General features: G+C 52.0%; 3 protein-coding genes across 8 annotated transcripts; all 3 read left to right on the top strand.

Moving 5' to 3' along the window:
• The first annotated feature begins 1,794 nt into the window (after positions 1-1,794).
• CLK2 (CDC like kinase 2) lies at positions 1,795-10,971 on the top strand. Of its 5 annotated transcripts, none has more exons than XM_063104576.1 (13): positions 1,795-1,898; positions 3,586-3,755; positions 4,540-4,765; positions 5,468-5,552; positions 5,906-5,972; positions 6,146-6,262; positions 7,050-7,216; positions 7,983-8,077; positions 9,029-9,158; positions 9,249-9,331; positions 9,487-9,566; positions 9,743-9,833; positions 10,380-10,971. In XM_063104576.1, exons 2-13 carry the CDS (start codon positions 3,586-3,588, stop codon positions 10,563-10,565), a joined length of 1,497 nt encoding a protein of 498 aa, XP_062960646.1. In that variant the 5' UTR covers positions 1,795-1,898; the 3' UTR covers positions 10,566-10,971. The 5 variants fall into 5 exon arrangements, with proteins under 5 accessions (XP_062960646.1, XP_062960645.1, XP_062960644.1 ...); XM_063104575.1 differs by having other exon boundaries at positions 5,465-5,552; XM_063104574.1 differs by having other exon boundaries at positions 4,537-4,765.
• Positions 10,972-11,508: 537 nt separating this feature from the next.
• On the top strand, positions 11,509-15,994 carry SCAMP3 (secretory carrier membrane protein 3). Its single transcript, XM_063104579.1, has 9 exons — positions 11,509-11,763; positions 12,087-12,164; positions 12,809-12,931; positions 13,017-13,137; positions 13,549-13,677; positions 14,131-14,287; positions 14,399-14,500; positions 15,134-15,251; positions 15,542-15,994. The coding sequence occupies exons 1-9, from the start codon at positions 11,698-11,700 to the stop codon at positions 15,686-15,688; spliced, it is 1,041 nt and encodes a 346-aa protein (XP_062960649.1). The 5' UTR covers positions 11,509-11,697; the 3' UTR covers positions 15,689-15,994.
• Positions 15,995-16,550: 556 nt separating this feature from the next.
• ENTREP3 (endosomal transmembrane epsin interactor 3) lies at positions 16,551-22,331 on the top strand. 2 transcript variants are annotated; one of them, XM_063104921.1, is made up of 12 exons: positions 16,551-17,314; positions 17,515-17,571; positions 17,773-17,883; positions 17,989-18,108; positions 18,207-18,314; positions 18,878-19,050; positions 19,179-19,278; positions 19,600-19,669; positions 19,933-20,478; positions 21,089-21,157; positions 21,264-21,517; positions 21,609-22,331. In XM_063104921.1, the coding sequence occupies exons 1-12, from the start codon at positions 17,090-17,092 to the stop codon at positions 21,780-21,782; spliced, it is 2,007 nt and encodes a 668-aa protein (XP_062960991.1). In that variant the 5' UTR covers positions 16,551-17,089; the 3' UTR covers positions 21,783-22,331. The 2 variants fall into 2 exon arrangements, with proteins under 2 accessions (XP_062960991.1, XP_062960990.1); XM_063104920.1 differs by having other exon boundaries at positions 18,875-19,050.
• Positions 22,332-23,509: the final 1,178 nt, after the last annotated feature.

The raw sequence follows: 23,509 nt of genomic DNA, 5'->3' as shown, positions 1-23,509 counted from the left end.
ACTTTGGAAATGTTTTCTCTGCCTGGTATTCTTCCGCAATTCACTTTCCAACAGTCGGGAACGGATCTCACCTCTAGGAAAACTAGAAATACATTTCCAATTCTCCTTTTCCCCCAGTAGGGTCTGATTTAGAACTTTCTTGCAACAGCCTGGGCACCACTGTTTATAACAGTTCTTGTCACAGCTCTTGCCATTATTTGTTTGCAGGTCTGTTGCTTCCATTAGATTGTGAAGCTCTAAAGAATAAGAACCTTGAGGGCCGACCAGTTAGCTCACTTGGGAGAGCGTGGTGCTGACAACACCAAGTCAAGGGTTAAGATCCCCTTACCAGTCGTCTTTTAGGGAAAAAAAAAAAAAAAAAAAAAGAACAGGAACTTTGTGCCTGGCACAATGTTAGAGACATAGTAAACACCCAGTAAACGCTTGTTGCATCAATGAATGATATGGGAAATTGTTCATGGAGGAGGAAGTGAAATCTCCACTCCTTCTCCCAAGCCATTTTTTTTTTATTTTTGGTTAACCGAGATCTAATCTCCATCTGACTATCCTCCCACCCAGCTCCCCTCTGATATTCCCTGACTTTAATATACTTTAATATAGCTATCCTCAGTTTATTTTATTTCCCTTTCAATTTTCCTTTCTAACCATTTCTCAATTCCTTTTTTTCTTTTTTTCTTTTTTTGGAAGCTGGCCGTTTCAGGGATCCGAGCTCTTTTTTTTTTTTTTTTTTTTCCCTGACCGGTAAGGGGATCGCAACCCTCGGCACGGTGTGGTCCGCACCACGCTCAGCCAGTGAGTACACCGGCCATCCCTACATAGGATCCGAACCCGCAGCCTCGGCGCTACAAGCGCCGCATTCTCCCGAGTGAGCCACGGGGCCGGCCCGGGATCCGAACTCTTGACCACGCTCTTACCAAGCTAAACGGCCAGCCCTCAATTCCTTCTATAGCGTATCTAACTCTGTCCGGTTTGCTTCACATCCTTCTCCTTCCTGTTCTTTTTTAAGATTCAGTAGACGTATATACTTCTCACACACGAGGCACTTAAAATACAATTCTCAAATGATTCTCCCTTTTTCGGTACCTGATTCTCCACCCCTCCATCGCTCAAATCTTTCCTCCACGGCCATGCCCCCGCCCCCACACGTGCATAACTTTTGTTCAAAACAAAAGGTGTGAGCCTCTCTCTGCTGGGATTAGGTAAGCAAACTGTTTTAAGAAATGGATATTGTCAGGCTATGCTGGAGAATCGGACCTCACCTCCAAGCCTCACCAGAATAAGGTTTGCGGTGCAGCGACAGCCTTTCTTTTAAACAATCTTTTCTTTTAAGCCTCCAAACCTAAGTCACAGAAGTCTCCATGAAAAGGATAAAAAACTGAGGAGGGATGGGACAGGACAGGAGGCGGGGCACAGCTGGCCTGGTAAGTATGCAGCACGCCCCTGCAGTCCCTCCTAGCCCCCATGAACTTCCGCCCACAGCGTCTCCCGGGCTCTGACAGGCTGACTGCCGCGAGCTACGTGAGCACGTGTTGGCGCGCGCGGCCCTGGGGGCGGAACCCAGGGGAAGCTGGGAAGCGACGCAGGGCGTGCGTGCGTGCGTACGTGCTCGCTCACGGCGGCGGCGGCGGAGCGGAGAGGCCAGAGCCGGAGACCGAGCGGGGATCGGGCCCCGGGCGGGGACAGTGCGAGCGGCGCCAAGCGGATCCTGGGGGCGGGGACGGAGCCGGGGCGGGCGGGACTGGAGCGGAACCTGGGAACGGGGCGGGAGGTCCCAGGGTCCCGGGTTTGGGGGGAGGAGCCGCACTTCGTCGCCGCGGGGGTGCCGGGACTCCGGCCGCAGTGCCGCCGCCATCACGGACTTCCTGTGGGACAAGCGCACGGGCCTTGCCGCCAGAACGGTGAGCGCGCGGGCTGGCAGGCTGTGGGGCAGCGCGGAAAAATGGCGACCGCCGGGCGGGCGGGGATAGGTTTAGATTGGGGGCAAGGGACGGGGGCGAGATTGGAAGAGGAGGGCTGAGAGACTTGTGAAGTGTTAGAGTAGGAAAATGACGAGGATGGGGGTGGGTTTGCCTTAGATGTATCGGGGAAGACCTATAGGAAACTTGGAGGAGTCAGAGTAGGAGATGGCGTGGTAGAGTAGGGATAGGAGTGGGTCCAGAGATGCAGGTGCGAAAGAGCGGAATATCAAAGTTGGATCAAGGGGTCCAATCAAAGCTGGAGAGGGGGAAGACACCGTGGGGTCATTTGCTGCATGCAGGAAGAGTTTCACTCTAGGAGTTAGTTATGGATTTTCTGAGTAAGAAAGGGGGAAAAAAGATTTAGAAGTTGAGAAAGGTACGCTACAGATGCTTTGTGGGTAAAGGCCTGTGAGGCATTTTGATGGTAGTATGTGTGTGGTGAGATGGCATTTATGTGGCTATGCTAATCAAGGTTGGATTACCTGGAAGAATCTTGTGCTTGCATCTTTTTGTTTTTCTACCACCCCCATTAGGCCAGGAATGCATCAAATATCACACTCCTCAATTTTAGGAGGTTGGGAACCAGACGTTGGGGTCAATAAACCTTCGGCACACCTAATCCTCCCACCCTGCCACCAAGACTTCAATCTCTGGGCCTGTTTCATTTCATTCTGCCCTCCTATTCTTAAATTCCTGGATTGTGAGAGTGATTTCTCTCTGACATTTTTCCCTGAAGGAAAAAAGGGATTTGTGAACCATGCCATTCCAATTCCAATAACTGGAAGGTGACCAGCTCTCAGCGAAACAGTGCCTATATTAATTAAATACAGTTATTCTCTACTTCCTAAGCACAACAGGGGAGGGGTCAGATGGGAAGCTGACTGTAGTTTGGGGCCCATTGTATTAAAACTTTTGCAGGGGGATCTGGCTAGTCATGCGAGGGATGATTAAGATAGTTCAAGGGGCCAGACCCACAGCCCTGGAACTTGCTAGTATTTGGTATTTATCTGTTATATGTAGAAACCTGGGAAACTGGATTCTTGTTCTCAGGACACCGGTGGTCTAGGTGGGGAGATAACTTTTTTTTTTTGGCTGCTGGCTGGCTCAGGGATCTGAACCCTTGACCTTGGTGTTGTCAACACTGCACAAGATATACTTTTAATGACTGTAAAACATTTATTATAACTGTATAAACTAAAGTTTTGTTTTATTGACTCGTGAGAAAGTCAGCATAACACATATTTTTTATCTTATATCCCAGTCAGGGATGAACTGTGGCAGTGTCTATCAGTCACATACTCTAACCTGTAATGAGCTGTGACCTAGACCTCATGGAGCCATGTTTGAGGAAAATCAGGTTATAGCGATAGAACTGAGTGGGGCATAATGAGGGGTGGGGTTGGGAGGAGCTTTCTAGAGTTCTCAACCAGAGTTAATAGGTGACTGTATACTTCAATAAAGAGGAATTGTAAGCACAGAGGAAGACTGAGGAAGTTGTACGTGGTAAAAAGAGGTAGAAATAGAAGAGCAGAAAGTGGCTTAGCATCTTTGGAGCAGCCAGTCCTTGAAGGAGACTTCTGAAAACTCAGAGCTTTTCCTACTATTTCCACTTTTCTTTCCCTTCCAGATGCCGCATCCCCGAAGATACCACTCCTCAGAGCGAGGCAGCCGAGGGAGTTACCATGAACACTATCGGAGCCGAAAGCATAAACGACGACGAAGTCGCTCCTGGTCAAGTAGCAGTGAGCGAACACGGCGGCGCAGGCGGGAGGACAGCTACCATGTTCGTTCCCGGAGGTGAGGCCTCAGGAAGAGAAGCTCAGACTCAGGCCACTGGCTCATTCATTTGTTCAACAAGTATATATTGGTTACATGCTAAGGGCATTGTGCTAAGCAGCTGCTGCAGGCGATGTTCAAGATGGATAACAAAGTAAGCCATTTGCACTGTAATGTTAAAAGTGTTATCACAGAGGAAGTATCTAAGGAGGGGCTGAGGAGTAACCAGTGGGTTTGGTTGGAGTGGGGCAGAATGTGTAGTTCAGGAAAAACTTTCCAGAGAAAATGCCATCTAAGCTTGTCTGGAGGACAGTAGGAGTCAAATGGGAGAAGTGTCTTCAGGCAGAGGGAAAGCATGTTCAAAGGACTAGGAGCTAGAAACAACTAGTGAGCTAATAGATACAACACAGGTTTGCGTAACTTTAATAACTTAGTGGCATGTTCAGTGGGAAGGATGGGTTAGAGATGGTTTAGAGCAAGGCTGGATTTCAGTCAGGAACACTCTAGAAAGAAGTGGCTCTTTGTTCCGTTGTCTCACTGGAGGGGAAAAGGAGACCTTCAGAGGGAGTGGTGCTGCAGATGCCTTTTCAGAGGTCTTGGTGACATGCAGGTGCGGGGATCCTCCTCTATGCTTCCTTACCTCACTTCTCTGGCCATTGGTCCTCTCAGAGTGACTCGAGTGTCTGAGAACAATTTTTCTAGTATTATTTCTTTGTCCTCACTGAGGCAGGACTTTGTCACATAGTGTGGCAGGGAATATGGTCTGAACAGCTGCGCCTAATGGGTACTTATTGTTCAACAGCAGCTATGATGACCATTCATCTGACCGGAGAGTGTATGACCGGCGATACTGTGGCAGCTACAGGCGCAATGACTACAGCCGGGATCGGGGAGAAGCATACTATGACACAGACTATCGGCATTCCTATGAATATCACCGTGAGAATAGCAGTTACCGCAGCCAGCGCAGCAGCCGTCGGAAGCACAGACGGAGGAGGAGGCGCAGCCGGACATTCAGCCGCTCGTCATCGGTGAGTGCCAACCCTGGTCTTTCTCTCCTCACTCTTCTGGCCCTCTAGGACCCTGGTAAGTGAGAAGTATCCTTGTTCTCAGCTGAGCTTTGAGGCATGAACACTGAGATGGGCACTGAGTCTGTCTACTCTCTTGGAAGCTCTTTGACTCTTGAAGGGCCCTGGAGTCCGCTTTGGAGATGAATGGGCACAGAGTAGTTGTGACACCCACCCCCCTCAGTGCCCTCCCTGGCATGCTGGGCTTATTGTTGGCAGCAGTTCCTCTGCCCCAGAGGCATCTACTCTTCATGGGGACCTTGCTTGTGAACTGCCTTTCTCCCCCCAAGCCCTGGGCTCTGTGGCCCCATTGGCAGGCAGGCTTGGGTGGGGGCAAGGGGAGATCTGTGCCCGCCCAGAAGGGCATTGTGTAGAGCATGGGGTTGTGGGTGACACTGGCAACGACACCACCACTTCTCTGCTCTGCCCATGCCTCTCCCTGTTCCCGTTTTGGGTTTGGGTACTTGGGATTGTGCGCCGCTCTCTCTTCTCACACCAGTCCGCCTTACTGCATCTGACGTGTTCCCTTCCACTGTCCCCCATCATCGTCTGTCCCCCCTGGCTGGGCGCCTGTGACCGGTGACCCCTCCACCACCCACCCCGCCTCCCTTCGGCCCCCGCTCCGACACCTGGCTTGCTCCGACCCCCCCCGCCCCCCGACAGCAGCACAGCAGCCGGAGAGCCAAGAGTATAGAGGACGACGCTGAGGGCCACCTCATCTACCACGTCGGGGACTGGCTACAAGAGCGATGTACAAGCCAAATCGTAACAATCCTATAGCCTGTAATGGTCCCATAGCCATCCTAACGTCCCAAGCCAACCCAAGTCACAGCCTCTTTTGCCTTTTCTCAGTGGTGTTGTTTATCTGGGTGGTTTGAGTTGCTGTTGAGAATTGACCTCTGTTGTCCACTCCCAGCTCTCATGGCCCCTGGGTTAAAGGTGGTGGGTATCATGCAGGGGTTTTCTTCCCCTGTGACCATCTGTATCTGTTCCCCCTTCCTTCATCTCCTCACCCCAGGTTGCTTTACCCTTTTTTCTATCAACTCAGCTTATTCCCCACCTTCTCTCCCTCCCTTTCCCCGACCCTTCTCTCTTTCATTTCAGATGAAATTGTAAGCACCTTAGGAGAGGGGACCTTCGGCCGAGTTGTACAGTGTGTCGACCATCGCAGGTAACTGTCAGCCCCTTTCCTACTCCATACTTGCTAGGCATAAAGAGATGGTGGGGGTTGTCTAGGTCGTTTTGGCTGATTAGCCAAAGGCAGGATTTCTTAGTCCTCACACAGCCAATTCAATCTGATATATTCTTGAGAACCCAGCAAAAGCCTCTGCTGCCAACCTACAGGGGCGGGGCTCGAGTTGCCTTGAAGATCATTAAGAATGTGGAGAAGTACAAGGAAGCGGCTCGACTTGAAATCAATGTGCTGGAGAAAATCAATGAGAAGGACCCTGACAACAAGAAGTAAGCAAGCAAAGGAGTATGTGGGGAGGCCGAGAGGCTCCGTCCCTATACAGGGAAGACTCTCAGACCTGAGTTAGGCATGGGAGTCCTAGACCTTCTCATTCATTCATCTTTTGTTCATCATCTTAGAATAGTAGAACATCAGGGTAGGAAGGGAGTGTCTATTACGTTCTGTAATCCATTCCCCTGTTTTCAGGACAGTTAGATTACTCTGAAGGTTGGTCCCAGCCTAGGATGGCCTTTGTAGAGATAAATCCTGGAAATGTCCTTGGGACTGAGCATCAACATTTTCATCAAAAAACAAATTACACTTTTCTACCTAAAACTATGCTGATGAGGCCACAGACATCTATACAAAATATTTTGTTCACATACATTCACAGGCCAAAATAGAATAAGAGCATTAAATGAAGACATAAGAGGACAATAGTTATAACATGAACCCAGTAGTAACTGAAAGTGAGTGAATTTCAGGAGTTGGGTTGGGGTTTAGGAGTGACAGCTTGATGATTCAGGGTCCACATTGTTTGGAGTTTGACACTCAGCAATTCTTTAGCAAGTAGTTTTTGGAATTAAAAATGTTTTGAAGCTTGACAGGTAGAACCTCTCTTCTTGGATCTGTCAGAAAGGCCATTCTGTAGCTGAACTGAATTTTTTTGGTAATACTAGCTGGCATGTTTTCACGCAATTATGTGAATCAACAGCTATGCAGTCCCTCCTTGTTGGACGGGTGGTGGGCAGATTGGAGCTCATCAGACATCCTCCTTCCCCTCATCTCTCTTCTCAGCCTCTGTGTCCAGATGTTTGACTGGTTTGACTACCATGGCCACATGTGTATCTCCTTTGAGCTTCTGGGCCTTAGCACCTTCGATTTCCTCAAAGACAACAACTACCTGCCCTATCCCATCCACCAAGTGCGCCACATGGCCTTCCAGCTGTGCCAGGCCGTCAAGTGTGAGTGGGGTGGGCCGAGGCGGACTCTGGGGCAGCTCCTCCCTCCATTGGATCTCTTCTGTCTCAGTTGTGCACTGGGGAAGCTCCTGAATAGTCAGTTTTCTATTATCTGCAGTTCTCTTGTTCACTGTCATCTTGACATCTCCTGACTTAACTCCTAGACTGGTGTCTTCACCATCATTGATTGCTCTTAGTTCATACCCAGCCTAGCAGGAGATGGAAGACAAAGCTTTTGAAATCAAAGAACTTAATATACTCCTTTTTCCTTCCCCTCCCCTTCCTTGGGAAGTATCAGTCAGACAGCAAACACAAAGAAAAAAACAGCACTCCTCAGGCTAGAGGTTTACATTTGTCTGAGATGAGATGTTCTCCACTCACAGCAAAGCAGATGGGACATGGAGTAGTTCAGGTAAGGGTCCAGGTGGGGAATCCAGACAGGTAGTTCCTCTTGAGTCTTCACCGCAATATAGTTTCATAGAATTGAGTTCTCAGAATGTCAGTTACACACATATGTCAAAGTCGGTATAAAACTACAACCCATGACAAACATCTTTTTTTTGAACATCAGTTAAGATACATATATATCTTAAATTAGTAAGAATAGGGCTTCTTAGACCAGGCATTTCATTTAGACGTAGAGCAGAAAGCAGCTCTAGTGATTTAGGACCTGCCTCGTCACCAGCTTTGTTCTAGGTGACAAAGCCTAGGGTCAGCTGGTTAGCTCTGGCCACCTGGACCAAGCGTGACCTGGCTTTCTCCCCTGCAGTCCTCCATGATAACAAGCTGACACATACGGACCTCAAGCCTGAAAATATTCTGTTTGTGAATTCAGACTACGAGCTCACCTACAATCTAGAGAAGGTAAGATGGACAGGGTCTGCCACTTGCCATTGGGGGCAGGCAGCTGGACAACTTTACCTTTTGCTTAGCCCTTTCTGTCCTCCGTTTTCTTTCTCCCACACTTTCTGTGTCTGGCTCCAAATGGGTAAAACCAGAGTACCAGAATAGGTTGGGAGAGATGTAAGACTTAAATTGGAAAAGGATGTGGAAAAATGCCTCAGATAACTTTCTGATAGTGAAAGTGTTTTTAATGTCGTAGGGTTGGTTTGGACTTTTTTCTTTTTGGCGGCTGGCTGATACAGGTATCGAACCCTGGACCTTGGTGTTATCAGCACCACACTCTAACCAACTGAGCTAACCAGCCAGCCCCTGGACTTCCTTTTCTTTCGGTGAGGTAGGAAAGGGCCGTTTCTTTGACTAACTGGAGATAATCAAGATGTCAGAACTAAAGAAGCTCAGCTCCCTTAACTCCTTTGCTATATGTTATAGTTTCAGAAAACCTGTATACACATCACTTGGGAATAGTGTTTTGTTTTTTTTTAAGCAAGTCAAATTTAGCAGTGGGGGGTTGTGAGTATAGTTGTAACATATTTACAGACTTGCATGCTATTCCATAATCATTCCTTTTGCTTGCTCTCAAAGTATTCTGCGGGATGTGGGGGAGGCTGTAAAGCAGGAGTTTTTTTCGGATATGTAGGAGCAGGCAGGAGGTCAAAGTTGCTTTTTTTTTTTAAAATTTTTTTTGTCTTTTTTCGTGACCAGCACTCAGCCAGTGAGTACACCGGCCATTCCTATATAGGATCCGAACCCGTGGTGGGAGCGTCGCTGCGCTCCCAGCACCGCACTCTCCCGAGTGCGCCACGGGCTCGGCCCCAAAGTTGCTTTTTTAAGGCTCAGAAGCACTCTAGAGAACAGTGGTGGAATCTCCATTTGAGATGCACAGTTTCATTCTCTTTTTTGCTTTGCTTGTAGAAGCGAGATGAGCGCAGCGTGAAGAGCACGGCTGTGCGGGTAGTAGACTTCGGCAGTGCCACCTTTGACCATGAGCACCATAGCACCATTGTCTCCACTCGCCATTACCGAGCACCAGAGGTCATCCTTGGTAAGGGAGGGTAAAGCTGTCCAAGTGTGATGTGGTGGGGGTGGGGCCCCCTAAGCCTCATAACAGCTTTTCCCTTCCACTCCCATCCAGAGTTGGGCTGGTCACAGCCTTGTGACGTGTGGAGCATAGGCTGCATCATCTTCGAGTACTATGTTGGCTTTACCCTCTTCCAGGTAAGTGGTGTGATTTCTTACTCGACTACCTGATTGCTTTGTCATCTGCTGAGAACCTGCCCACTCACTCTTCCACACTGCCCTTCGTCCTGGCAGATAGTCCTCAGCATCCCCTTCTCAGTTCCCTGCTTAATTCTGTCTTTGTTCTTTTCCAGACCCATGACAACAGAGAGCATCTAGCTATGATGGAAAGGATCTTGGGTCCTATCCCTTCCCGGATGATCCGAAAGACAAGGTGAACCTTGAGTGGGAGGGACTTAACTCTTGTCCTTTCCTCTTCACAGAATTGGTCTTTTGTCTTTTTTCTTTGACACCTCTCCTCTACCCCAATTACTCCCAGATGGGGAAATAAGGGAATTGTCCTGTAACAAGGGGAAACTTCTGATTCCTCAACCTCCCCTTCTCCTCTAGAAAGCAGAAATATTTTTACCGGGGTCGCCTGGATTGGGATGAGAACACATCAGCTGGGCGCTACGTTCGTGAGAACTGCAAACCACTGCGGGTGAGCCAAGCTGGGGATAAATAGTGCCCATCGCCCAGAGGTCACTTCCTTCTTAAGGTGCTTTGCACCTAGAATGCACTTCACAAGCAGAGGGTTAGGAAAGGAGGGGAAGAAAACTGAAGGAAGACATCTTTGGTCAATAGAGGAGAGATTAAAGGGAATGGTTTTATGGAGGGAAGGAGGTTAGACAGCCTAACCTTGAGACAACCAGAGATCAAAGCAATGTCCTGGATTCTTTAGGTCAGACAGAAAAGAATAAACTACCTTTGAAGAACTTACATTTTAATGGGAGCTAAAGAAGATGCATGAAGTTGACAAGGATATACAAGTAGAAAGAACTTTCAAAGAGTATGAAGGAGTAATTGTGCTAGTGGGAAGGTAGGTTGAGTTGTAATTCCAGAAACACTGGTCATGGTGTAGTTGTGGTAAGGTAACATTCAAATTGGTTGCAAGCAGAGCCTTGTTTTTCCAAGATTGAAAGGTAGGGCCTTGAAGAGTTTTTTGTAAGGTATCCTGCCTCATCTTTTTCCTGCCCTCCTTCACCAGCGGTATCTGACCTCAGAGGCAGAGGAACACCACCAGCTCTTCGATCTGATTGAAAGCATGCTAGAGTATGAACCTGCTAAGCGGCTGACCTTGGGTGAAGCCCTTCAGCATCCTTTCTTCGCCCGCCTTCGGGCTGAGCCACCCAACACCAAATTGTGGGACTCCAGTCGGGATATCAGTCGGTGACAATCAGGCCCTGGGCCCCCCTGCATCTCTTACAGCAGTGGGTGTCCAGTCCAGGACACTGGTGCTTTTTTATACAAAGGAACAGAGCCAGAGCTCACTCCTTCCTCCTGGCTCCATATATACCTGTGAATATGTGGAATAGTGTAAATATGACAGAACTTGTACCTATCACTTCAGCCCCTGCCTTGTACATAATGCTGTTCCATCTACACTCTACCCATCCTCACCTGCCCCCACACATGGAGTTGGATGAGGGCAGACTGAGGTAACCAGGTGGCATCTACCCCATGTTTTATAAGGAATTTTGTACAGTCTTTGTGAAATAAAATTACATGGTTCATCTGACCCCCATCCCTGGAATTTGAGGTTTGGGGGTGCTGGGGTGGATGAGACAATTGGCATCCTTCCTGAGTGTGTGTTGGTTGTTTTCTTTAGCGGGGTGGGGGGGTGGCCAGTACAGGGATGGACCCTGGACCTTGGTGTTACCAGCATCATGCTCTAACCAACTAAGCCAACCAGCCAGTTCCTCCTTTCTGAGTTTGGGTATTAAGGGAGTCTACCTTACCCTCCAAAATTAACCAGAACCGGGCCACTAGTTGATTTTTTCTGTCCACGTCTCAGAGAAGGGTAGTGATGGGTGGGTTTCATCTGGAATAATGAGGGTATACAAAGAGGTGTGACTACCATAGTCATTAGGCTGAGCCCCCCGGGGTAGGGCCAGAAACCCAGGAAGAAACTTATGCAGCTAGACTCCTTAGAGGCCGCCACGACTGGTCGGAAGACTCCCGTCCTATGTCTCGGGAGACTGGGAGGCCGACACTGACGCGAGGCCTGCTGGGAAGCGTAGTTCTTTGGTGGGGGAAGTCACGTGGGGGAAGAGGCGGCACTTGGCTTGGGGACTGGGTTAGTCATGTCACGTGGGGCACTTCCGTCCTTACTTTTGGCCAGGACGCAGGCGCAACCCAGTGCTGCTGCGGGATCCTTGTGACCCTTCCGGTCGGTATAACCAATCAGTTCACAGAGAAGCGGGGCGGCACGAGAGGAGCTGAGCGAACACGGAGGGCCACCGCTGCCGCCACTGCCTCGGCAGGGGCGTGGAGGGCAGGGGGCGGCCAAGGCCTCAGTCGCGAACATGGCTCAGAGCAGAGACGGCGGAAACCCATTCGCCGATCCCGGCGAGCTAGACAACCCCTTTCAGGTGACTTGCGCAGGTCTCCTTTGGGCAGTTGGGTTGATTCTTCTAGGTTCTAGGGTCGGGCTAACTTGTATTCTCATTCATGACATTTGATCCGGGGAAGGGCCGCCACGTGGGGGTGACTGTGACTCCAGACCAGTAAGCAACTTGAAGGGCAGACCCTGCCCCTGTAAGGAGCTAGTAGTGGCAGTATTGGGCGACGGATTTGAGGCAAATATTGGGACAACAGCGTATCCCGAAGGTGCAGTACTTGGAGTCACAAGCAATTTAGGAGGGGTCCCTGGGAGGCACCGGGTGCCAGCTGAGCCCCTGGTCTCTGCCTTCAGGACCCTGCTGTGATCCAGCACCGACCCAGCCCGCAATATGCCACACTTGACGTCTACAACCCTTTTGAGACCCGGGAGGTGAGCTACTGGAGAGCACAGGAGGGCAAGGAAGGGGAGGGTGTTCAAATAAGCCCTCTCTGTCTGGATACAGGGGACTTTCTGCATGCAGAGGAAGAAACACGGATTTGAGCTCACTGAGAGAGGCCGGTCAGCCATGGGATGCCTAATCCTTCTAGGGACACAAGGGCCAACAATTTATCTGGTTTGAGCTCTGAAAGTCAGTCCTCGGAGCACCTGTTGTGTGGCGGGGGCTGAACCAAAACTCTGGGAAGCCTTCCTTGAGGAAAATAAGAGGCTGGGACTGGTTGGAGTTGAGAAAACAAACTACGGATGGGTATGCAGTTAGAGGGCAAGGAATGAGGTGGACTAGGCTGGTTTGTCCTGCTAGAATAGATAATGGTGAGTTTCAGTAAGTAAATGGGGCAGATGGTAGATGAGTGCTGTGGGTTCTTGCTAAGGAATTGGATGTGAGGGGTGAGGAGAGCTGCTGCAGGTCATTAAAGTGTTCTCTAACATAAGTTCACACCAGCACTAGCTTCCTAACAACTGGGGGAAAGGCTGTTGCCTAAGATAATGAGTTCTGGGTCTAAAGGTATTCCAGCAGACTCTAGATTCCTGTGTTATGAGGGACTAGATGATTCCTAAAGTCTTTTCCCCAACAGCCACCACCAGCCCATGAGGCTTCTGCCCCTACCCCATTGCCTCCAGCCTCAGCTCCCTCCTTGCAGCCCTCAAGAAAGCTTAGCCCCACAGAACCCAAGAACTATGGGTCCTACAGCACTCAGGTAAAGGGGGTGTGGGCATGGGGGCTGGGGAGAGGGGCCAGTCCTGGAGCCCAGACTCACATTCCCCTCTGCTCATACTGGGCAGGCCTCAGCTGCAGCAGCCACAGCTGAGCTGCTAAAGAAACAGGAGGAGCTCAACCGGAAGGCAGAGGAGTTGGACCGGAGGGAGCGAGAGCTGCAGCATGCTGCCCTGGGGGGCACAGCTAGTAAGTGGAGCTTTGGTAGGGTGGGGAAGTGTATCTGATAGTTTAGAAGGAGCAAACAGAGGTCTTAGGACATGGGCTCTGGAGTCAGACTGCTGAGTGTGAATTTTGGAGATATCACTTATTAACTGTGAGCTCTTAGGCAAGTTACTTAATCTTGAGTGCCTCAGTTTCCTTATTTGTAAAATGAGGATAATGTTTGTATCTGTTTGAGAGGATTGTTGTGAGGGCTAAACGAGGTCATGTATGCAAAGTGCTTGGCACAGTGCTTGGCACATTTGCTATTAGTATTGTTTTTTCTACTCTGTCTCCTTGGACCACAGAAGGGCCAGAAAATGCAGGGAAGGGGTAGTGATTCCTTTGTTGGTCTCTGCCTCACTTATGGGGTCCTCCTGCTCTCTTTGTGCCTTATAGCTCGACGGAACAATTGGCCCCCTCTACCTTCTTTTTGCCCAGTTCAGCCCTGCTTTTTCCAGGACATCTGCATGGAGATCCCCCAAGAGTTTCAGAAGACCGTATCCACTATGTACTACCTCTGGATGTGTGAGTAGTGAGAAGCCTTTTTGGAGGAAGTTACAGGCAGATCTCTTAACTTCCCTGGAGGCCAGTCACCTAGAACTTTGACACTTCACCTCTCCACAGCATTTGAGTTTAAGGCCAATTTCTCCAGGAATCTTCCTGGGTTACTCTTTTTATAGTATTTAGAACTTATTCACCAGCCTGCTAGCAAATATATGTTCTTGTCCCCTCCCCCCTTTCTCTTGGCCCCATGCATAAATGCATTTGGAATCTTTAAATACCTTTGCAAGGGGATCATATGTGATTGCGATTGGCTTGTTTTGTCTTCGTTATTGAGTTGAGGGTTCCATGAAGGCAGGAACTGCCTTCTTTTCTTTACTGTGTCACATTTGGTGAAGGTGTGGGGTGGGCGTGTATGGAAAAGAGCCTTCATTGCAGTCCAGAAGGACCCCCTCATCTTGTCCCTCTGTCCCTTAGGCAGCACTCTGGCTCTTCTCTTGAACTTCCTCGCCTGCCTGGCCAGCTTCTGTGTGAATGGCAGTGGCACAGACTTTGGACTTTCTATTCTCTGGATCCTTCTCTTCACTCCCTGCTCTTTTGTCTGCTGGTACCGCCCCATGTATAAGGCTTTCCGGTAAGTAGGGCGGCAGAGTGGGGACAGTGATACAGGACCTGCAATGGACTCCACATCTGCTCCTCCAGTGCTAATTCTTTTTCCATTCTCCCCACTTTTTTCCCTTTGCAGGAGCGACAGTTCATTCAATTTCTTCGTTTTCTTCTTCATTTTCTTTGCCCAGGATGTGCTTTTTGTCCTCCAGACCATTGGCATCCCAGGTTGGGGGTTCAGGTCTGTGAGGCTGCCATCTACCCTCACCCCTTCCTCCCACTCCTCTAGAGCAAGCCAGCACTGGATACTGGGGTAGAAGTTGTTCAGAAAAAAAAAAGAAAAAAAAAAAAAAGAAGTTGTTCAGAAAAAGGAAATATAGTTCTTATCTTTGGGAGGTGCTGGTTTAATGAGAGAGACAGGGTATATTTCCAGGATAAGAGCGCCCAGACAGAACTCTAGATAGGTACAGATTGAGGGGAATAAGGCTTCGTGTGATCAATCTGAGAAAGTTTCCTGATGGAGACACATGTAACCATGATTGAAGAGTTGAATAGAACTTATAACACCCAAGTCACAGGTTCAGATCCTTGTACTGGTCAAACACCAAAAAAAAAGAAAAAGCATTGAAGAGGGGAGGGAGAGTCCTCAATAGTGAATGGCTCATTTGTAGTGAGGATGCCTGGAAGAGCTCGGAGAGCTTGCAGCTACTGGTTCAGAAGCTGGGATTAAACTATGAAGATGTGTGTGGAATGCTGCCAGGCTGACAAGGGAGCGAAGGGCAGGATCGGGACATACCAGTGGAAAAGCTGGGAGGACAGAGACCCAGCTGTGAGCAGCCCCTCTTCACTGGCACCTGCCTTCCCCTCCTTACAGTGGCTGGATCTCCGCTCTGGTGGTGTTAAAGGCCAATACGGCTGTAGCTGTGCTCATGTTGCTGGTGGCCCTGCTCTTCACTGGCATCGCTGTGCTGGGAATTGTGATGCTAAAGCGGGTGAGGGGCTGTGTTGAAGGTGGGGCCAGAAGGGTGAGATCATGGGTCTCTGGTGACCAGAGTGGAACATTCAGGAGGAACTGGGGTGGGCCAGGCTGATAGGTGGGTTCTCAGCTAATGGACCTCTGTTGGGGGTGTTCTTTTGTGTGTGAGTAGTGTGCCGGGAGGGATGATTAGATTCAAGAAGGAAAAGCTAGAGCAGCAGGCTGGTGAGTGGTGGTGAGGATGTTAGGTTGGGATGGAGTAATAGTGGCTAGAATGTGCTGTAATGTCTGCCCTTCTACTCGCAGATCCACTCCTTGTACCGTCGGACAGGTGCCAGCTTTCAGAAGGCCCAGCAAGAATTTGCTGCTGGTGTCTTCTCCAACCCTGCAGTGCGAACTGCAGCTGCCAGTGCAGCTGCTGGGGCTGCCGAAAATGCCTTCCGGGGCCCGTGACCCCTGACTGGGATGCCCTGGCCCTACAACTCAAGGGAGCTGACTTAGCCCCCATCCCTAAGGTCTCTGGGACTTGGAGAGACATCACTACTTGATGGCTCCTCTGTAGCGCCCCCAACCCCATGACCATGACTGCTGAACCTGACTTGGGGTGTGGGGAGTCCATTGTGACCCAGTCACTACTTGCCCTTGCCCCCCCATCAGGCCACACTGCTGCCACCTCTCACACCCAACCCAGCTTCCCTCTGCTGTGCCAAGGCTGTTGCTTCGGTTATTTAAATAAAAAGAAAGTGAAACTGAAACTCATCCCCGTTTCTTGAAGTTTTATTGGGAATTAGGCCTTATAAAAGAAAAAGGAAAGTGTGGAGTGGAAGCGGTGAACTCCAGAGGGAAGGTCGGACCTGGCTTTTGTGTAAACCGAAAGCTGGGGGGCGGGGCGGCAGAACCCCAGTGGCTGGTGCAGGAAGAGGGAGGGAAGTCCACGGTTGGGCGTGGAAACACGGAGCCGCCAGGGAGCCTTGCTTCCCACCCCTCTCTATTAATGACGGCCGGGGGTGGGGGGTGATCGCTGCCTCTGCCGGGAACGCTCTGGGCCCGGGGGCCTGAGAGGCTGGGTGGGGCCCAAGTGCGCCGAAAGGATCGTTAACAGCCGGGCCTTGGTCGGGGAGAGGCAGGAGCTGGAGAAATGCCCACATTAGGGCAGATAGGGCCGCCCCTCCCTGCAGCTGCCAACCCCCACTCCCCCAGGGTCTCAGTCCCGGACTACAACTCCCGGGGTGCACCGCGCCGACCCTCGCCGCCAAGCCCCTCCTCCCGCACCATCCCCATCCCCATCCCCCGCCTCTAGTCCCGGACCTGCTGCAGCCAGAGCCCGGGGAGCAGAGCGTGGTGGGGAGGGCAGCGGGGTAGGCGATCCAGGAAACGGCGGCGCCGCGGCCTCTCCCCACCAGGCGGCCCCGGATCCTACTGGACACCCCGAGGGCACACCGACCCCGCCTTTAGAGTCACCCCACGCCGACCCCTCCCCTCTTGACTTCTTTCCATCCTTCTAGACTTTACCCTCCCCACCCTTCCCTGGACCGGCCCTTCTCGGCACCCCTCTTCCCCAGGGAGATGCGATGAGCCGGTGCCCCCGCGTCCTCATCGCCACCCCGGGCACGGTGCCCGTCCAGTGCCCGTGGTGGGGAGAGAGCACCCCGCGTTCCCTCCGTGACGCCCCTCCCTTGGGCCCCCCCTCAGCTGGTGTCCCAGGGCCATGCCCCAGGGGACCCAGCCAGGGGGTGGGTTCTAGAGCGAGGGGGGCGGAGAGGAGAAAGGACGAGGCCTTGGTCGCCATCGCCTTTGAGATGCTCCCAAGCGCCAGGGGGTGCCGAGGGAGGCGCAGGCAACCAGGCGGCAGGCATGATGCCCTCGCCTAGTGACTCCAGCCGCTCGCTGACTAGCCGGCCCAGCACCCGGGGCCTTACCCACCTCCGCCTCCACCGACCCTGGCTGCAGGCCCTGCTCACTCTGGGGCTTGCCCAGGTGCTCCTGGGCATCCTGGTGGTCACCTTCAGCATGGTGGCCTCCTCCGTCACCACCACCGAGAGCATCAAGAGGTCCTGCCCCTCTTGGGCTGGATTCTCGGTGAGTTGGGTGCACGGTGGTTGGGTGGGGGAGGCTGCTCAGGCCCCATCCCTTCACACCAGCTGCAAGTCCACATCCTTGCCTCCCTTTTCTGCCTCTCCTGGCCCTCTCCCTCCTTACAGGGCTGGGTGCATCTTGTGGTGAGGGGCTCACTCAGGTGCCTCCCTGCCAGGCTGAGCCTCTGCCCACTCTGTCCCCAGCTGGCGTTCTCCGGCGTGGTTGGCATTGTGTCCTGGAAACGGCCATTCACTCTAGTGGTAGGTGCCAGGGTTTGGTGCCCACTGGAAGGCAGGTGCCCAGCACCTGAGGGGAAGCCCAATTATGCCCTGAAGAAGGGAGTTGGCTCATCAGTTGGTGCCAGCCAGGCACAAAGGGTCTGTGAAGGAGCATGGTTCCATCCATGATAGAGGGGTACTCATGAGGGTCCCAGCCCTAAGTGGTCACCCTGTTTCCCCCAGATCTCCTTCTTCTCCTTGCTTTCGGTGCTCTGTGTCATGCTCAGCATGGCTGGCTCTGTTCTCTCCTGTAAGAACGCTCAGCTGGCCCGAGACTTCCAAGAGTGCTCCATGGTGAGATTTGAGGAGGGAGAACTGGAAAGAAGTGCTCGGGGAGGTGTGCAAGACACCTGAGTTTGTCCTGACTCAGGCTGCCTCACCCTCCCTACTTCCACTCAGGATGGAAAGGTCTGTGTGTGCTGTCCCTCTGTTCCCCTACTCCGGCCCTGTCCAGAGTCGGGACAGGAACTGAAAGTTGCCCCTAACTCCACCTGTGATGAAGCCCGAGGGGCCCTTAAGGTGAGCAAGCACATCCCACCTCTGCTGTTCCCTCTTCCCCCACCATTGTCCTGATTCTCACTCTTGCCTCCCCTCCTCCTTTCTCTTTCCTTCCCCAGAACCTGCTCTTCAGTGTCTGTGGGCTCACCATTTGTGCCACCATAGCCTGTACTCTCTCTGCTATTGTCTGCTGCATCCAAATCTTCTCCCTGGACCTTGTGCACACGGTGAGAGGGGAGCCAGGGCCAGGCAGGTATGGTGGGGGGCAAGGGTGTGTGGACTGGGACTGGGCCACAGATCTGGCTTCTGAGCACCAGGGACTGTGGGTCACCTATTAGGCACGTCTAGTGGAGGGATGTTTAGGGGGGTCAAAGGGAGGGTGAGAAGCAGAGATGATAGATAGTGAGTTAAGTATGGGATGCCAGTTGGGACCAGGAGAGGGGGCTTTAGAGAGTAGGCCTGGAAGGTGGGGTGGAGTCTAGAAGGTCCTAGAGGAGGTGAGGATAATGAGTGGACATTCCTGTGGGGACAAAGAACAGGTGGCGATTCTGGATGGAGTTGGGGCCATGAAGAGGAGGAATTTCTGGGTGGGAAGGGCTGGAGCTGGAGGTCCTGGGTGGGGATGGGGGTTAAGGAGGAGCTGGTTCTGGCTGAGGGAGTGGCCAGAACTGGAGCTTCTTGGAGGGGGCAGGGCCAGAAAAAATATATGTAGAAGAGAGAGGAGTTTGGGGGCAAAGGAGGAGCTGTATTTCCAGAAACTAGGCTTGCTGACCTGCTTGCTCCCCAGCAGCTGGCCCCAGAGCGCTCAGTCTCAGGCCCCTTGGGGCCTCTGGGCTGTACCTCCTCACCTCCAGCTCCTCTCCTACACACCATGCTGGACTTGGAGGAATTTGTACCGCCTGTGCCCCCACCACCCTACTATCCCCCAGAATACACCTGCAGCTCAGAAACAGATGCACAGAGGTGAGGCCTGGCAGGGTTCTACCCTGGGAACTAAGGAAGTTGAACAGGGCTGGATGGGTGGGGAGGGATCTTCGTGGAGTATGAGTTATATTCCAGGTCATATTTGACTTTCTTCCTTATCCTGCCAGCATCACATACAATGGCTCCATGGACAGCCCAGTGCCCTTGTACCCCACTGATTGCCCTCCTTCTTATGAGGCCGTCATGGGGCTACGAGGAGACAGCCAGGTGAGAGCAGGGGTTGGTGCAGGCTGGGGAGCCAGGGATAGGGCCTGGAAAGCCAAACAAGCTGGAATTGCTGGATAAAGATAATAATAGTTCACGTGATCTTCATAGTACTAGCACATCCACTCCATCTTCCCTGGAGCCTGGCGAGGTGGGCAAGATAGGTACTATTATTTCTGTTTTTACAGATGTGGAAATTGAGGCCAACATAAGTTAAGTGACTTGTACAAAGTGACAAAGCTGGTCTAGAATCTAGGTCCCTAGCGCATGGGGGTGGCCATGTCAGTGTGAGGGCTGGTCCCTTGAACCTTGTATCCTCTGCAGGCCACTTTGTTTGATCCTCAGCTTCATGATGGCACCTGCATTTGTGAGCGAGTAGCCTCCATTGTAGATGGTGAGCAGAAAGTGGGAAGGGGTGGGCAAGGGCGGGGCTGCCAGGGATAGAGGGGCTGGGTGCGGGCAAAAAGGGCAAGACAAGGCTGAGTTGGCCGTTTAGGGACAAACGAGGGCTGTGGCTTCTTGGAACCCTGGATTTATCGGTGTCCTGTGAGATAAAGCTGGAGGCAGAGTGGCCCTAGAGGTGCTGGGCTTGGGAGAAGAACTGCCTGGGCTGGGTTGGGCCAGGCTGGTGCTACCCAGACCCCTTGCCGCCCACAGTGTCTATGGACAGCGGGTCTCTGGTGCTGTCAGCCATCGGTGACCTCCCTGGGGGCTCTAGCCCGTCGGAGGACTCGTGCCTGCTGGAGCTGCAGGGCTCCGTGCGCTCCGTTGACTACGTGCTCTTCCGCTCTATCCAGCGCAGCCGCGCCGGCTACTGCCTGAGCCTGGACTGTGGCCTGCGAGGCCCCTTTGAGGACAGCCCCCAGCCCCGGCGGCCCCCACGGGCTGCCCGCTCCTATTCCTGCTCTGCCCCGGAGGCCCCACCCCCGCTTGGTGCCCCCACAGCTGCCCGCAGCTGCCACCGGCTGGAGGGCTGGCCGCCCTGGGTGGGACCCTGTTTCCCCGAGCTGAGGCGGCGGGTTCCCCGGGGAGGCAGCCGCCCAGCAGCGGCCCCTCCCACCCGAGCCCCGACTCGACGCTTCAGCGATAGCTCAGGTTCCCTCACCCCACCCGGGCACCGGCCTCCTCATCCGGCTCCGCTGCCACCGCTGCTGCTGCCGCGGTCCCACAGCGACCCGGGCATCACCACCTCCAGCAACACTGGTGAGCCCCACCCGCCAGGTCCAGGAGAGGGCGGGCACTGCGAGTTAGGTCAGTGATGCTCACTATCGAGGGGGGTCCCTGAAGAGGAAGAAGGGGCGCGTTCACTCCCACTGTAGACACTTCTTGAGTACTCACTTCCTAGGGACAGAACATCCATGGCTCAGTGGCTAAAAGAGGAGGAGAACTTGTTTTTTGAAACCAGTTCCATAGTTCCCAGGTTGGGCCAGTTACCTACCCTCTCCCAGCCTCAGTTTCTCACGTGTAAAAGAGAAATAATAATAATGCCTAAACCATAAGAACTGTAGAGTTGCTGACAAATGAGATAATGTGAGCGAAACGTTCCGCACTGGCACAGAAGGTGCCCATCGGTACCATTAAGTCCCAGGTACTGGCAAGGACACAGCAGCGAATGGTACCACTGTAGCCCGTCTTTGTGGGTTGTGCCATCTAATTGCTGGCACACGTGGGCAGAAATGATGGCCTGTTGGTTGGGGATGGGGTATGGGAGCGTGAAAGCTCCTCTGGGCTTGAGTTCTCCCAAGAGAGCAGTGGGATGGGCGGGCGTGTCCACAGCTCTCCCGCTCAGTCCCTCTCTTTCTCTTCTCCCCAGCTGACTTCAGGGACTTCTATACCAAAGTGCTTGAGGAAGAAGCTGCTTCCATTTCCTCTGCAGATACAGGTTTGCATGTAGTTGGTGCCTGGGAGGTGGGGGGCAGGGGAGTGCTGTCTGCCCTCTCTGCACCCCCCTCCATACCACTCTCCTGACTCTCTCTCTCTCTCTGTAGGGCTCTGCTCTGAAGCTTGTCTCTTCCGTCTAGCCCGCTGCCCTTCCCCCAAGTTGCTACGTGCCCACTCAGCCGAGAAACGGCGCCCTGTGCCCACTTTCCAGAAGGTTCCCTTGCCCTCAGGCCCTGCACCTGCCCACTCCCTGGGGGACCTGAAGAGTAGCTGGCCAGGCCGGGGCCTGGTCACTCGTTTCCTCCAGATATCCAGGAAGGCCCCAGACTCCAGTGGGACTGGTGCCCATGGACATAAACAGGTAAGAGTTTGGGAAGCCAGAAAAGATACCTGAGAAAACCTGGAGCTTCAGCTTGAGCCATACTGATGCACTGTCCTGTGTATCCCTCTAGGTGCCCCGGAGCCTGTGGGGCCGGCCAGGCCGAGAGAGCCTCCACCTTCGCAGCTGTGGTGATCTGAGCTCCGGCTCCTCCTTGCGGCGCCTTCTATCTGGCCGCCGGCTGGAGCATGGTACCCGCCCCCATAGCCTCAGCCTTAATGGGGGCACCCGGGAGACTGGGTTCTGACCTGGGCTTATTGTCACACCGAACAGATCCAGATGAATGCTGGGTCCACAGGCACCAGCTGGTTGGGACCAGCAGCCCCCAGCACCCCCTTGCACTGGCTGGCACAAAAAGAAACCCGCTGTATACCCCCAAAAGTGTCCCTTTCCCTCCTACCTCTGGGGGCTCCTGCTGCTTGCTACTGCCCCTTCAAACTGGGAGAGCTTCTGTCCTGTGCTGCATGGGTATTCAGGCTGTCGGGAGGATATTCCTCTGCTTACAGCATTGGAGGAGGAAAACAAACTCCTGTACCCCTAGCATGAGAGCGGCTCTTTCTGATTTGCAGGGGCACTATAGTCAGGGCAAGGCATATCCCTGTCTTTAAGTACGGGGGAAGTGTGCCTGTGCAATGGGGGTGGTGAGGCAGGCATGAAGGGTCAGAACAATCTGGGTGGTCTCTCAGCTCTGCCACCTGTAGCTGCATGACTTTGGGCAAGATATTTAACCCCAATTTCTTGATCCGTAAAACATTGTGAAAATGAATGTTTATAAAGCTCTTAACACACTAAGTAAGCCTTCAATAAAACTTCAGTTTTCCCCTTCTCTCCTGGATCATTCTTTATGACCAATGAAATTTGTTCCAGTATCTCTCACATTTAAGAAAACTCTTTTGAGATACTTAATTTCCAGCAACCACATTGTACCTCTTCTCCTTTTCATAGGAAAAGATTTTCTCTCTTCCTTCCCTCTACTCTTGAACATCTACCCTCTCCTTACCCACTCTCATCAGGCTCTACCCCTACCACTCTCCATCCTTGACAGTTTTCAGTGACCAAAGTGGGATCAGACCCAGTGACCATTTCTCTGCCCACATCTCACTTGACCTCTAAGCAGAAATTAACCCAGATAACCAGCATCTTGCTTTTTGAATTTTAAAGTGGGATCAGACCCAGTGACCATTTCTCTGCCCACATCTCACTTGACCTCTAAGCAGAAATTAACCCAGATAACCAGCATCTTGCTTTTTGAATTTTTCCCTTTCTTGTCTTGGAATACATCACACTCTCCTGTTTTTCCTCCTACTTTACCCTCTGGTACATCTTTACCAGCTTTTACACCTCTACTGGATTGCTTAACTCTGGAGGGCCCCACAGCTCTTTCCTCAGCCCTCTTCTCTTTTCTACCTCCACTTTGTAGGTGATCCTACAAAGTCCATGGCTTTAAATACCATCTATGTGTTAATGTGTAACTCCAGCCTTGACCTCTGCAGAGTTCCAACCTCCAATTCAACATCTCTGCTTGGAAGTCTAATGGGCATCTCACATTCAATATGGCCACACCTGAACTCTTGATTCCACCTGCAGCACATTTTCTTCCACCGTTCCCATCTCAATAAATGGCACTACCGTTACCCATCTGCGCAACACTCCAAAAGCTTAGGAATCATCCTGACTTCTTTTCCCTCATCCAACACACCCAATCCTACACTGAATTCATCCTTGTTTCATCACCTCTCCACCTACCTAGTTCAAGCTACCACCCTCTCTTCACAACCTCTTAATGGATCTATTTCCACTCTTCCCAACAATCCATTCCCCACTCAGCAAAGTGATAATAAATCATGTCATATCAAGGCTCTGCCTAAACCTAATGGATTCCCGTTGTACTTAGGAATAATCTTCAAACTCCTTACCAAGACTATGGTTAGGTACAACTTGGCCCACTCTGTTGCTCCAAACTACCTCACAGCA

This window comes from Cynocephalus volans, chromosome 8 (assembly GCF_027409185.1).
Source record: "Cynocephalus volans isolate mCynVol1 chromosome 8, mCynVol1.pri, whole genome shotgun sequence".
Classification (NCBI taxonomy): Eukaryota; Metazoa; Chordata; class Mammalia; order Dermoptera; family Cynocephalidae; genus Cynocephalus; species Cynocephalus volans.
The sequence above is the reverse complement of the archived record's forward strand: the minus strand, read 5'-3'. Positions and strand labels throughout refer to the sequence as shown.

Excerpts from the sequence above, each read along its gene's own strand:
- CLK2 (XM_063104573.1), top strand. The coding sequence starts at position 3,586 with ATGCCGCATCCCCGAAGATACCACTCCTCAGAGCGAGGCAGCCGAGGG. Across the intron at positions 5,553-5,905 it reads GGACTGGCTACAAGAGCGAT|ATGAAATTGTAAGCACCTTA; the intron begins GTACAAGCCAAA and ends CTTTCATTTCAG. Across the intron at positions 8,078-9,028 it reads TCACCTACAATCTAGAGAAG|AAGCGAGATGAGCGCAGCGT; the intron begins GTAAGATGGACA and ends CTTTGCTTGTAG.
- SCAMP3 (XM_063104579.1), top strand. The coding sequence starts at position 11,698 with ATGGCTCAGAGCAGAGACGGCGGAAACCCATTCGCCGATCCCGGCGAG. Across the intron at positions 13,678-14,130 it reads TATGTACTACCTCTGGATGT|GCAGCACTCTGGCTCTTCTC; the intron begins GTGAGTAGTGAG and ends TCTGTCCCTTAG. Across the intron at positions 14,501-15,133 it reads ATCCCAGGTTGGGGGTTCAG|TGGCTGGATCTCCGCTCTGG; the intron begins GTCTGTGAGGCT and ends CCCTCCTTACAG.
- ENTREP3 (XM_063104920.1), top strand. The coding sequence starts at position 17,090 with ATGATGCCCTCGCCTAGTGACTCCAGCCGCTCGCTGACTAGCCGGCCC. Across the intron at positions 21,158-21,263 it reads CATTTCCTCTGCAGATACAG|GGCTCTGCTCTGAAGCTTGT; the intron begins GTTTGCATGTAG and ends CTCTCTCTGTAG. Across the intron at positions 21,518-21,608 it reads GTGCCCATGGACATAAACAG|GTGCCCCGGAGCCTGTGGGG; the intron begins GTAAGAGTTTGG and ends GTATCCCTCTAG.